This window comes from Equus quagga, chromosome 16 (genome assembly GCF_021613505.1).
Source record: "Equus quagga isolate Etosha38 chromosome 16, UCLA_HA_Equagga_1.0, whole genome shotgun sequence".
Classification (NCBI taxonomy): Eukaryota; Metazoa; Chordata; class Mammalia; order Perissodactyla; family Equidae; genus Equus; species Equus quagga.
Genome location: NC_060282.1, coordinates 20,512,236 through 20,526,174, shown reverse-complemented (window position 1 = coordinate 20,526,174; position 13,939 = coordinate 20,512,236). Strand labels below are relative to the sequence as shown.

Below are 13,939 nucleotides of genomic sequence, written 5' to 3'. Positions count from 1 at the left end.
GTGCGACTGGAGCCCAGCAGGCGATTGGGAGTATGGCAGAAAAAAGGAGCAGTGCTCCAGGTTATGTAAGACCAAGAGGTCATCGCAGGGGATTGGTTTTAATTTGGAAGGCAATAGATAGCCATGAAGGTTTTAAAAAGGAAAGTGATGCATTGTATGTTTTGATAAAGGTCACTTTGACTGTCATGAGCAAATATATACAGTGAGCTTAGTCACTTTCCTCTTAACTCCCAGGCAGCTGCAAAGTTACTCATGGATAGTATTGTAAATAACAGATGTTATTGATATTGCTCAAAAATGTCTCTCGAAAACATTTTAAGGGGGATCTTTTTTGGCAAAGTCTGCTCTCGGATAAATAGGTACATTTCTTTAATTCCCTAGAGTATCACCAGAGCTTGCACGTTTCATTCTAAGTACCCGCCTTATAGGGGTTTTGTGAGGATCCTTTGAGACTATGTGTATACGATGTATGTATGTGGGTGAGGGCACCGTTTACTCGGTCTACACTATGTCCCCTGTGCTATGTAGCTCAGTTGGCCAACACCCAACCTCTCAATGGTAAAGCTGTGTCTATTCTTCCTCTTACGCTGAGGATGACTTTGCTCAGGACTCTGTCTTCTCTTACTTTATGGTTTCTTTTGTCAAGATCTGTTCTTTGTTGTTCCTTTTTCTAATTCTTCCCTTTCCTTACACCCTCACCCCTTATCCCCAGGACTCCATCCCTTATGTGCCCTAAAGAAATTGGTATATATTTTTCCTAAATATGTCTCTCTGTGGAAGATAAAGGAACATTTCAAATATTTACTCTTATCTTTAATTTGAATGTCTCCTGATCCTTCGCCTGCATGATTGCTCGCCTATGCAACTTTTATAGGAGTAATTGTGTACACTTAGTCACAGAGTCAGCAGAGCCCAGGCAGTGAAGCGAAAAACCGGCAGCTCCTAACAGCTCAGGCTGGAAACATTATATTTATTTATATTAGCATTGTAAATTGTCTGCACTTTGCTTTCTCTGTCTTTAACAAATGGAAATAATACTGGTTGCAAAGATGTCCTGAGAATTAACTGCTAGGTAATCTATTTGAGGGTATAAGATTAGAAATGTGTATGTATAAATTGGTTTAATAATTCAATCATTTTTGCAGTATTTATAGCTCTGCTGCCAGCCAAGTGAACTACAGACAATAGTAAAATGACTTCTGTTTCCTGTACTTAGGGACCATCTGATATAGCTATTATTGACTTCTCTCTTTTGCAGGTTGAAGTTGATCCTGTTACTACATTCCCTCTGAAAGGCTTGACGCCCCTCACGGAGTATACTGTTGCCATCTTCTCCATCTATGATGAAGGGCAGTCAGAACCTCTGACAGGAATTTTCACCACAGGTAAGCCTTATTACGGTTTGGAAAGGTTCCAAGAGAAACTATAGGGAAACCAGAAGCCAGAGCAGCTTCTTCAACGGTGATTTTCAAGAGACTATGTTTTAATATTATTAATAAATGAAGAATTGAGTGACTACAAGTCATCCTGGCCAATTATTTTCTAGCAAATTATTCCCTACCAAAGCAAAGGAAAGAGAAAAAAGACCAGCTAAATTCAAAAATTCTCAATTAGGTAGAAGTGTGCATACATTGTTCTCTTCCTAATCTCACATCATTTCTTAAGTTCCATCGTTGTAAAATTTTCGCGTCTTTCTTCCATTCATATCTGTATATATTAAGTTGAACTTCCCAAGTTGCTGATATCCAACAATTGACCTAAAAAAGTGACATTTCCATATTATTGAACCTAATACATCAGTCCATAGCCATATTGTATTTCATGCAGCCTAAAATATTAATACAACAATATGGGGTATTTTAAATACAAAAATTTAAAATAAGGCATGAATGCATTATTTTCCTTTTCTTTATATATCCTGTCGTCACTCAATAAATATAAAATACTTTTGCCTCTTGGTGGCAACAATTCTTTTGTTTTCTAAACCAATCTTTGATTGCACATGGAAACAAATTTAGTGCTATATGAAGATGAAAAGGTAATTTGGAGAGAAATGAGAAATAAGCTGGATTGAAAAATAATGTTCACAGAAAAAATTTCAGTAATTTCATAAAATCTCCTGAGGGCTAACTCTAGTTGGACTTCTCATGGTGTGCTGTCAAAGAGTTTAAAATCTCTGATTTAAAATAATAAAAGTCAATGAACTGACGATTAATTCCGGGTGTAGTTGGATGTTAAGCTTTCTGTTATACATCCAAAAAGTGTGTAAGCCACGAAATAGTGAAAGATCTGATAAATTATATTTCCCTTCTGATGGCAGCCATATGTACAAGTTGAAAGGGCGAAGGTTCTTCTTTAGGATTTAACTTATTACTGGACACACAAGGGAATAGAGTTAAAAGGGACATTTCTTAGGCCTCTAGGGCACTGTTTTGCTAATTTCCTTGAAATACTTGGAAAATATTATCTTTGGGAAGTAATGAATATGGCACTCATTTTTTATAGTTAATGAAAAGAGCCAAATAGAGAATCTAAGATTCTGGAAATTACTGGAAAATTTTAGAATCTGCTGTGTATGGTCTTCTTAATTTGTGCTGTGGGTAAATGCTGGAAACAGAGACGTAAGGTCACGCTGGACTGATCAACGCTGCTTTCCTGCTTCCATATGCTTTCCTAAAGGAAGAAATTCCTCACAGTCTTCTCTTCCTGTGGCTGGCCTTGGGAGCTGCTTGAGTTTTGATGTTCTTGCCTCCTCAGATCCCTAACAGAGTCTCCTTCCTTGGCTTACAGAGGAAGTTCCAGCCCAGCAATACTTGGAAATTGATGAGGTGACGACAGATAGTTTTAGAGTGACCTGGCATCCCCTCTCTGCTGATGAAGGGCAACACAAGTTGATGTGGATTCCAGTCTATGGTGGGAGGGCCGAAGAGGTGAGTTGCCTGAAATGGACTGAAAACTAATACAGAGCATTTATCTGGAAGTGAATACCCACTGCTGCATTTGAATTGGTCTTCACTTTAAAATAGATCGAGAATCCCAGAAGTAATCAATATTTTGCATGGCATGGAGTTCTATAAATGTGAAATCACATGATTTTTCTAAGATTAAAATGCATTGTTTCTAGGGCTTTAGTTATATATTTTATATATTTTTAGATTCTTTGGCTTTCATAAATGATATTTAATAAAATCTCAAAATGCCACTTTTGTATTTATCCAACAGTTTTATTTGCCAAGGGACTTGAAAGGAATAAGTCTCTGGTTTGACTTTACGATTGAATTCAACAGCCCGGGAGTTCTTTATGCTTCGTTGTTTCTTGCTTACGTTCAGGATAACATTTTTCATTTTTATTATTTTTTCGCAACTTTCTTTTTCCTTTGTTATTCAAGCAAACCCGGTTACTAAGCACCAAATACTTTTCAGATTGTCCTCTTAGAAGACCAAGACTCTTATGTTGTTGAAGGCCTGGAGCCCGGCACTGAGTATGAAGTTTCACTGCTGGCGGTACTGGACGATGGAAGTGAGAGTGAGGTGGTGACTGCTGTTGGGACCACACGTAAGTCTTGGTCTGGCCAAGACGGACTTCATGAGCTCCCACCATCCATCCATTCTGACACATTCTTCACCCAACCAGATTCTCTCCCTATCAGCCTTATCCCAAGCTACAGAGGCTTCAGTTTCTCTTTTTCCCCGAGAATTTTTCATATATTTTCACCTTTAACGAAACTGATACGTGAAGCGTTTTAGAATCTTAAGCTATTATCACCATGAAGGCAGGGACCATATCTGTCTTGTTCACCATTATATCCTGAGCCCTTAGCACAGTACTTGGCATATCTTAACTGAACAATAAATACCTGTTTGAGTGGATGGATGGGTGGATGGATGGATGGATGGATGGATGGATGGATAGATTAAATAATTTATAAATGAATAAGCAAGCAAACAAGTAAACCTAGGGTTAATATGTTCAAGAGTTTCTGGAATTTCCCAAGTTGATCTTGATTCCAAGAATCTTGTACAAAATTCACTCACTGATTCATTCATCCTTTCATTTTTTAAATATGAGGTATTAACCGCATTTTAAATTGTCTCTGTTTGGGTTCCTTGGAGTCAGATTCTGAGACAGAAAATTGCATCCAGAAGGTTTATTGAAGAGTTTAATTGGGAAATACATCTGTAAGGAAGTAAGGATGACAGGATGGGACAGAGGCAGAGGCTAAAACTGAGCCCTCCACTAATTCTGCTAGGAGTTCTGGACCTGGGATGACCCTTCTGAGTTGTCCCAAGTTGAGTCAAAGGGGCTGGGCCTTTGTATCCCTTAATATCCAGTCTTTGGAGGTGGGCCATCCCCTGACAGAGTCTGTGACCTCAAGCAAGGCAATTCACAGAGCTCTGAGCCACTGGCAACTAGTATTCTAGAAGCTGGTGGATGAGTGTGTTGACCCTGAAAAGAGAATCTGGGCCGAACACCACACAGCCACTCCATTCCACTCGTTGCCCAGGGTGGATACAAGAAATGGAAGATGCACTTCTTACCCGAGCATATTACCTTCCTTGGTGGTCTTGTTTGGCAGCCCTTTCATGACCTTATCTACAGCACTATTTAATTTCCTTTAATTATCATGGTTATCCCTCATTTTAAAGTAACTGGGAGGTTTCACAATTTTATAGGTGTAATTCAAATGTTTATATGCAGTCAGGTATCTCTGATTAGAAACTTTAACTTCTTTTGGGGTTCAGTTTCCCTATCTGCAGAATAGATATAATGTCTGATTACTACTTCTTGGTTCTTGCAACCATAGTCAAGGTTGTTGTGAGTAGCAAGTGAGATAATATAGGTGAGATTTTCTTTGAAAACTATAAAATGCTATACACAAATGTACAGAGTTATTATCATGACAAAATTTTTAAGTAATGAATATTTTTTTAGTTGACAGTTTTTGGACGGAACCAGCCACGACTATAGCACCTACCAGACCTGTGACTTCAGGTAAGGACAAATGGAAGCTCATTTACCCATAACCAAAGCTTGATTTAAACAGAAATTATGTTATCCCAGCTTTATTTATTTTATATTATTAATTAGGAATGGGACCTGCCAGTTCACATTACATGACTCTCGGAACCTCTCAACCTCTTCTTACCCTGAAATGCCAATCGGTCTTCTAGTCTGCTAATCTGTTACCTCTCCCTACCTTTTCCATCTTTGTTTGTGATTCCCATTTAACCTTTCAGAGGATGTCAGCATAGCAGCCCCCACCATCTCTGCCCTCCTCTTTATCTCAGTGCCTTCTCCTGTGGCTCTCTGTTGAGAATTATTCATGTCATGGTTTCCTTGCTTCTCTGTGGTCTATTGTTCTTCCTACATCAGCTGTGTTCTCTCTCAGTGTAACTTTCCTTTCCATTATAGCACACCTCTCAGCTAGCTCTCAGAGTCAACTAGATAAAACATCATTTGATGATATCATTTATTTCTCTACCTAAAACCCTTCATCGGCTCTCCATTACCCATTCATTCATTCACCAATTCATTCATTCTTTGGTTAATCTTTACTGAGCCCTTCTTTGTGCCCCCAAATCGCTTTATCATAATATTCAAGAGCCTTCCTGGTTGGGTTCTGCTTCCCTTCCTGGCCTCAACCATATTTTCCTTGCTTTCCCCATTTCCTCCTGCCATCTAGAACTCCTAGCCCTGAAGGTGAGAAGTTGCCTTCTATTCCCACTGCCTGGGACCCTCCCCAATTTTGCCTGGTAAATGTCACTCTCCTACTTCCTGTGTGACACTTTTACTATTTTTGTCAAGAGTAAATCACTATATATTTCAAAGGCCTAACACAGTCTGACACACAGGAAAAGCTCAGTGAATGTTTACTGAATGAATGAATAAATGAATGAAGAGAAGAGTCAGTGGATATGGACGGAATGAAAGGTAGTCAGCACAGAAGGGAGAAGAAAAAAATGGGAGAAATGAAGGAGCAGGCACCTTGTGAAATGAGAAGGAATGTGTCAGAGAACACCGGTGAGGAGATTAGACAGATGTAAGAGGAAAGATAGTATCTGTGTGAGCTGAATGGATAGAGGCAGCCATAGAGAGTTGTGCTTTGAGTGACAAGTGTTAAGACAGAAATGGGGAACAGATGAGTGGGTCGTGCTTTGGATGCTGGATTGCACACTGAGGCTGACCACATCTGTCCCATCATGGCCACTTCCCCAACTCAGTGTTAGTGTGAGGGTTTCATGAGCAGACTCCCCTTTGGGCTCCCCTTAAGGTTTCCTAGTCAAAGGGCTTCTCCCCAGTTCCTCTTACTAGTATATATACAGAGCTGATAGCTTTGAGAGGTCCAGGGTCTCACCTTGTAGGCATCTCTGAAACCCATTCTCGTTTGCTACATGTAGGTATCATGGCTCCCCATTATGCACTAAAGCTGAGTTGTTCTTGCTTCACATGGGTCTACGTTAGAGAAATACATTAAATGATACTTGTTGTCACGTCCACAGATGGTTTCTGTAGCTCTTTTTGGAATATGATGGGTTAGAAGTCCTTTAATACTTGGTTGTGTTTATTCCAGTTTTCCGGACAGGAATCAGAAACCTGGTTGTAGATGATGAAACCACTTCTAGCCTGCATGTAAAATGGGACATTTCAGACAGCAGCGTGCAGCAGTTCAGGGTCACCTACCTGACTGCTCAAGGGGACCCTGCGGAAGAAGTGGTGGGAACGGTCTGTATAAATATGGCTCACTAGAACCTCCACAGGGTGTCCTGACTAACAGAGCTAACGAGGCTGTCTCTAGAGATGAATGCAAGCTTTGCTGCTCATTTCTTGGTGACCCCAGAAACTAATCATTTCTTGGTGAGCTCCAGAGACTAATGTTTTTGGTTAATTCAAACTAACTACTGGTTTCTTGATGACCTTTCTGTCTCCGAAACTTGCTCCATATACAACCTGATTCAAACTGATAATGCTTCTGAACCTTGTTTCCCATGTTGCTTCTGTTGCCTTGACAACCTGTTAAAGCACCAAAGCTGGGTCATAAATAGGCCATTATACACTTGTTCCTGTATGTATATATAAATATATAAACTTTTAATATATGAACTTTAAAAAATATTTATGTTAAACTTTTTTGCTCTTGGGAATCTGATTAAATGTTTTTAAGCAAAGCATACATGAAAGATATTCTTTATGTAGTTGAAGCGTTCCTAATAAAGTACCATCCCTTAACAAACAGTTATATTTTTCACTGACGTCAACTTATTTTGACTATAAATGACTTATAGTCATTTCTAATTTGTTCGTAATCATGAGTGTCTCCCTTAGGGGACTTAGATTTTATGTTGAGTTTTCTTTAAGCGGTTTCCCGTATATTTGTTTTTCTATATTAGAAATCTGGATACATCCTTAATCATGGCCCTCTCATGTTTTCTTAATTTACACTATATCATTTAGTCTAGAACCTGAAAATTATTCCCTAGACATGCTTCCTGGCAGACCAGATAACTCCAGTTTGCAGCCAAAAGAAGTTTTTCTTTTTTTTTTTATCACGGAATATACTTTCTTATCCTCATTGCTTACATGTCTTGTCTTCTGCATTATTTTTGAGACACTCTGGGAAAGAAGTCTCTAAATTCATTATTGCTCAAGAATAACATTATTGTCCTTTCTTCCTCTTCCTTGCTTATAAAGCTTTTGATGGAAAATTATTTTTATTTATGTGCTTATGTAAACAATTATTTGAGCCCAAAGCCCTCTTAGGAAAATACTTTCTTTCAAGCTGATAGAGCAATCGTTACAGAACACAGTGATAACCCTGAGAATAGCCACATCCCCTGTGAATAGCTAGAAGGTCCATGAAATTGGTCTGGGAGTAATTTTGCAAAGTTGACGGATGCTTAAACAAACTTGATTGAACTATAAATTCATTCAGACCATACATTTCAAATGATCTATGATAGGAAAATTCAAAAAAATTAAAATTCTGCTTAGAGGTGCTAACTAAAGATAAAATTTGGGTGTTTTGTTTTCCCTGTTATTGTGCTCGTGTTTTAATTTAGTTCCTAAAAATGAGACCCTTAAAAACTTCCCAGAATGAGAGCTGTGTTTTTTGTTTCTACTCTTTCCAAGAAACACATTAAGCTTCTTGCTAAATTATTCCTGCTAATTTGGAAAGAGTAACAATTTAATCTCATGCATGCACTTGTAAGCTATGCAAGGTAAAATAATAATAATATTTATCTTGGGTTGTCTTTAGATAATTTTCCCTTTGCTAGTTTCTTTCATTTCACACTGTTTATTTTGAAACACTTGGACACCTAGATGAAGGAAAAAAAGATCAAAAGTCTTAAACACACATGTGCCCCAGTTGAACAAACCCTTAATAAAAGTGAAAAATATTGATAAATTTGGTGATGATTATTTACTGTGCAGAAGTGTTTTTGCTATACAGAAGAAAGTACTGTAGAATTCTTTAAATATTAGGTGCCTTTAGTGAATTCCAATTAAATTGGATTTGTGCACGCAATTTACAGGCATGTTTTCAACTGAGGATGAATTGAGAACTTATATCTCAGTGTCTTATGAAGTGTGATTACTATATAAATGTAATTTATTAGTGGAGACAGAAAATGGGATGCATTTTGATTTAAATCCAGGTAAAGGTTAGACAAGCTGTTGCAGACCTATAGCAAAATCCAAGGGTCTTGAACTTCCACACACCAAATGAATATCTTAAAATAATGATGCATGGCAGGGAAAGACAGATGGCTAAAACATATTACAAAAGTGGGAAAGGAAATGTGTCTGGATAAGACGAATGCCTCTTACCATCTTTCCAAATTTTCCTTAACTATAAAAGCTCACTAAGTTTACACGAGGAGAGGATAAGTTGGAGAATACTTTGTGTATATAAGATTGTAAACCAAAGTTAAGCTTTAATATATGTAAAACAAGGTGAATTAAATTTACTTTTCCAATTGAGGTAACTGAAATAATTTTATATTTTCTAAGCATAATCAAATCTACCAAATATTTCCAAGAAAAAACTTTTGAACTCTTAGAATGTAAAACTACTTGTCAAATATTTCACAAAGATTGAATTTTAACTCCGCTCTGAAATACAGAGGAGTGGCAATAACTTTGCCCTGGATTTTGCTGTGAAGATAGGGAAGTCTCACACTTCTTTGTGAAAGGCTGAACAGGATTTCAGACTTCTCTAGAGCCTAGATGTCAAAATCCATAGCCATGATCTGAATTCCAAGTTGCAAGAAATACTATGGCACAGAAATACGTAAAGTGTGGCTCAGTCTCCTATAAGATAAGGTCAGATATTAAGGATTAAGCTTTTAGAAACATTTATAGCAATTTGACTTTGTTGCAATATCCAAGAACATGATATTTTTTTCTAGCCATTTTGTCTTATTGTATTTTATAAAAATATTGGTCTTCAATGGATTGGAATTAAAACGACAGCACCAACACTGCCTAGTCCTTCCCATGTAGCGTGAGAAGCTCTGTCTAGAAACAGAGCTTTATAAGACAGGAACGCAGTGAAATGCAGGGAATCTTCTTTCCGTTGAGGGAACAGCTTGCTGGTGCTGGCTGGGATCCCGACTCCTCTGAAGAGCTTTGGGCAGTAATGGAGCCAAACATAAAGTTGCGTTTCTGAAAAAATTAAAAACAGGAAGCTCACTGGTTAGATTTGCATCTCATTTAACCGCGAGCATCTTTTATAGAATTGCTTTATAAAGAAAACCACCATCTGCTACCACCTGTAGCATCTGTTTTTAGTAGGAGCCCGTCTTTACCTTGCTTTGTGCAAACAAGCAGAGGCCAAGCAGAGGGAACTTTGCATACCCAAGAGGAGATTTACATTTGATTCTCGGGGAATGAATACCATTAGGGTAAAGAGGTCCAGGCACTGCCATCATCTCAAGTGGAGTAAAGGATGGTGAGGGACCAAAGGGAGGCTCAGGTCAGATATCCAGGATTTCACTATGGGTCCTTTACTCAGTAACTGTGTGGGACTCAGTTTCCCCACCTGTAAAATGACTATAAGGATACTCCTTACCTCAAAGGGTTGTGGTGAAAATTAAGTGAATTACTATATTAGAATACTAGAGAAGCACCTGGGACATAATAATTGCTAGATAAATGATGGCTGTTATTATAAACCACAGCAACTACTTCCTGGCAAGCTAAACGAGTCCTCTAAAATGGCCCCACCACTTTTGAGTATTCCACAGGCTAAATTTGATTGGTTCCAAGGCCATATGTCTCTCAGTTTGAGAGATTACCTTATTTAAGGAACATCAACATGGGTGGTTTGCTAAGCAGACAGCTTGGAATGAATGCCCAGGCTCTGTGCTCCAGAGGAGTTATATTTAAAAGAAATGCCCTGAAGGAAGCTACATGGATGGGGCAACACAAGTCAGGGCAACCACAATTCTTCCTTTACTTGTCCTTACTGCCAGGGTTATCTAACTCTAGAATAAAGCAGAGCTCCTTTTTAAAAATATCCCTCCGAGGACCACATCAATACAACCTTGTATATTTCAATGTCCCTTTCATATGAGGAACAAAATCATATTAATCCAATATAATCACTTAATTCAGACTCCCTTTTTTTCATATATTAAAAAAAATATTGCTTTTAGAGCTTAGCAGTATCTTAGCAACAGCTGCTTCTGGGTTCAACTCGAGGCTTTCTAGGGCTTATTCCATGATTTATAGGTTCCTTCCCTCATCCAGAAGTAGACAGCACAGCCCTTTGCCTGCTGGCATTTTACCCAGCCTTTGAATCAAAAAGCGTCTCCAGCTGTCCTGGTCTTATGACTCCCTCAAACGTATTTGGGTCAGTTCTTACATCCTAACATTTTTCCAGCCATGATTAAAAATGGCCCAGAGGTGTGCCAGCGTCTAACTGCTGGAGCACAGGCAGAAAGTTCTGTGGTTTTAGCATCGAGAACATGTGGCTTTTCTGGTCCATATATTCTCTTAGGGATGCCAGAATTTGCACTCCTGAGTCACATGGCATATGGCACTGATGTTTGTGTGGTGCTGACCCCATCGCTGCATCTCACTTTTTGCAACATTTAGTGACAGCGATGGCGATTTCAGATTGAGGAAGACATCTCCTTTCAGAAGTAAAAACGCTGCAACATGTCTTAGTATGACTGGTAAATATGTTTCCATCCAGAACACTTGGATTTATCGTGTGGTTCTGTTGTTCTTGGCTGGCACCCATCCTTTTCTAAAAGGCTGGGATTAGTTTTATCTCTGAAAGGGTAAAGAACGGAAGGCTGAATTTTCAAGAGGATACTTAAGTAGAATCAAAAACGATAAGCAGGCTGGGTCATAGAATGAACACTCCTAAGCTATAAACACCTGCTTCCCAAAGAGATGACTATTCTTTCTTCTGGAGACTTTCCAAAGGCTGAAAAGATGTTAAGAGAAGACCATTCCTTAGAGCCTGAGAGCTTCAAATTTAAACCTTCTGCATTAGTGATTATAAAGTAAGGGTTGCCGAAAGGGGAATTTCAGAGAGAAATGCTTTTGCATGGATGCCCTTTTTTTCTCCTCACTCTGCAACCCATCTCCTTGCTTCTGATTACTTCAAAGTTCCTATGGTTCTGCTCCATTAGTGGACCAATGGAAACAGAGGTCTTACAAAGACCACGGTCCTTTGCTTTTCTGTTCAGGTTATGGTGCCTGGAAGCCAGAACAATCTCCTTCTGAAGGCTCTGCTTTCCAATACGGAATACAAAGTCACAGTGACTCCCATCTACGATGATGGAGAAGGTGTGAGTGTCTCCGCCCCTGGAAAAACCTGTGAGTGAAATTTTCTCCCTCTGGATACTAGCTGACTAATTAATTGAAAATGCAAATGCCCTGTAATGTACCCTAATAGCCACAGTGTAGTGTGGTGAAAAGAGCAAAAGAGATTTGGAGACAGAAAATGTGTGTTTGAATTCTGTCTTCACACATTCAAGCTGTGTGACTTTGGGCAAGTTGCTTAACTGCTCTGGGCTTCAGTTTTCTTGTCTGTAAAAGCTAAGACTTAAAAAAAAACCCTGACATCTTACTCCTGCAGCATCTAATTCGTCACAAGTCCTGTTGATTCTCCAAAATGCATTCTATGTGCTTGTTTACTTTCTCCTCATCCAGCTGCTCACCCCGATCCAAGCCACACTCTCTCTTACTAAAATGGGTATCTGAGCTTCCTGTTTTGTCCTCCTACTTCCACTCTTGGATCCTTTATTCTCCTCACAACAGCCTGAGGAGCGTTTCCAAATATAAATTATCTCACGTCATGCCTCTGTTTCCTATTGTACTCAGGGTAAAACCCAACGTCCTTCCCATGGTCCCACGAGGCCCTATCTGACCTAGACCCTGCCAGTCTCTTTGATCTCACCTCCTAACAGTTCCCCTGGCCATACCTCCTTTCCTGTCTTCAGTGGACTTTTGAAGCCTATTCCTGCCTTCAGACCTACGCACTAACTATTCCTTCCATAAGGAATATCCTTTCCACGATGTTTGCATTTCTGGCTTTTTCTTGTCATTTTGGTCTCAGCTCAATGTCACCTCATCTCCACAGACTTTTCTGACCACTCATGCAAAGTATGTCCCACTTTCTATGCTCTTAACCTTTTTTGGTGTGTGTGAGGAAGATTGGCCCTGAGCTAACTTCTGTTGTCAATCTTCCTCTTTTTGCTTGAGGAAGATTGTTGCTGAGCAAACACCTATGCCAATCTTCCTCAGTTTTATGTGGGACACCACCACAGCATGGCTTGATGAGTGGTGTGTAGGTCCACGCCCAGGATCAGAACCTGCAAACCCCAGGCCTCCAAAGCAGAGCATGCGAACTTAACCACTACACCACCAGGCCAGCCCCGATATTAACCTTTCTTTGATCATGTCATGGCACAATTTACTCTCTATTTTCTTGTGTACTCATGTATTTGTACACTGTCTGTCTCCCATCTCTGGAGAGCAGCATCGTGAGAGCCCACGACGTCATCTGTACTGTTCACTTCTGCGTGCCAAGCTCTTACAGCATGGTGTGGCACGGAGGAGGCATCACAAAATGTTTGTTTTAGATGGATTGGCCATGGTAATCAAGTGAGGCGTCTGCAGGAAAACCCCTGGTTAGAGTGCTACAAAGTCTTAGTTGTCTTCCCTATTGTTGTGATTGTCTATACTGGCGTGAAGACTACCCCAGGACCTAGAGGTTTAAACCAGCGACCATTTTATTCTATCACAGGATTTTGTGGGTCAGAAAGTTAGGCAAGGCTTGCTGGGAAATTCTCCTGTTTCGTGAAGTATTGATTATGGTCACCTGGTGGCCCGGTTGGTCTGGAGGGTCCAAGACAGCTTTCCCCACTTGCCTGGCATGCTGGTGGGGAGCTAGAAGTCTGGACTCAGCTGAGCCGTGTGGTCTTTCCAGCAGGATAGTCCTAGTTCCTCCATGAAGACTCAGAACTGTAAGAGCAAGAGCTTCAAGAGGTCGGAAGTGAAAACCGTCAGGACAGATAAGAGCTGTACTTAGAACTAGGACAGTGTCGCCTCTGGTGTAGCCTAGCGGTCAAGGTGGTCATAGAACCCATCCAGATTTAACGAGAGGGTCAAACCCCCCACCACTCAATCGGAGGAGGGTCAAAAACCTGTGCCCATCTTTAATCTACCACAGTTACCAAATGGTTATGTGTGATTAGGTGCAGAATGGTGGCAAAGGCTGACTTCTGTACCTGGGCACCTACGTGTGGATTTTTTGAGTAAGTGTGCAAGTTGTTAAAATTCTGTATCTGCAGCCTAAAGCCTTGAGTCTGCTCAACTGAGCAAATGGGTATTATTTGACAGTGCTGGCATGGCTTCCTCCTGCCGTGCCCATGCTATGATGCCTCCACCCAGACGCCCACCACACCTGCACATTTTGCCAAA

At 40.0% G+C, this 13,939-nt stretch overlaps 1 protein-coding gene across 2 annotated transcripts in view; it reads left to right on the top strand.

The window, feature by feature from the left end:
* COL14A1 (collagen type XIV alpha 1 chain) overlaps positions 1-13,939 on the top strand; it is a 218,234-nt gene that overhangs the window by 92,380 nt on the left and 111,915 nt on the right. For both annotated transcript variants that reach the window (XM_046641998.1, XM_046641999.1), the window contains exons 15-20: positions 1,259-1,385; positions 2,791-2,930; positions 3,424-3,556; positions 4,934-4,993; positions 6,573-6,724; positions 11,701-11,830. In XM_046641998.1, the coding sequence (XP_046497954.1) occupies positions 1,259-1,385; positions 2,791-2,930; positions 3,424-3,556; positions 4,934-4,993; positions 6,573-6,724; positions 11,701-11,830 (742 nt within the window). The remainder of the gene's footprint in view (positions 1-1,258; positions 1,386-2,790; positions 2,931-3,423; positions 3,557-4,933; positions 4,994-6,572; positions 6,725-11,700; positions 11,831-13,939) is intronic.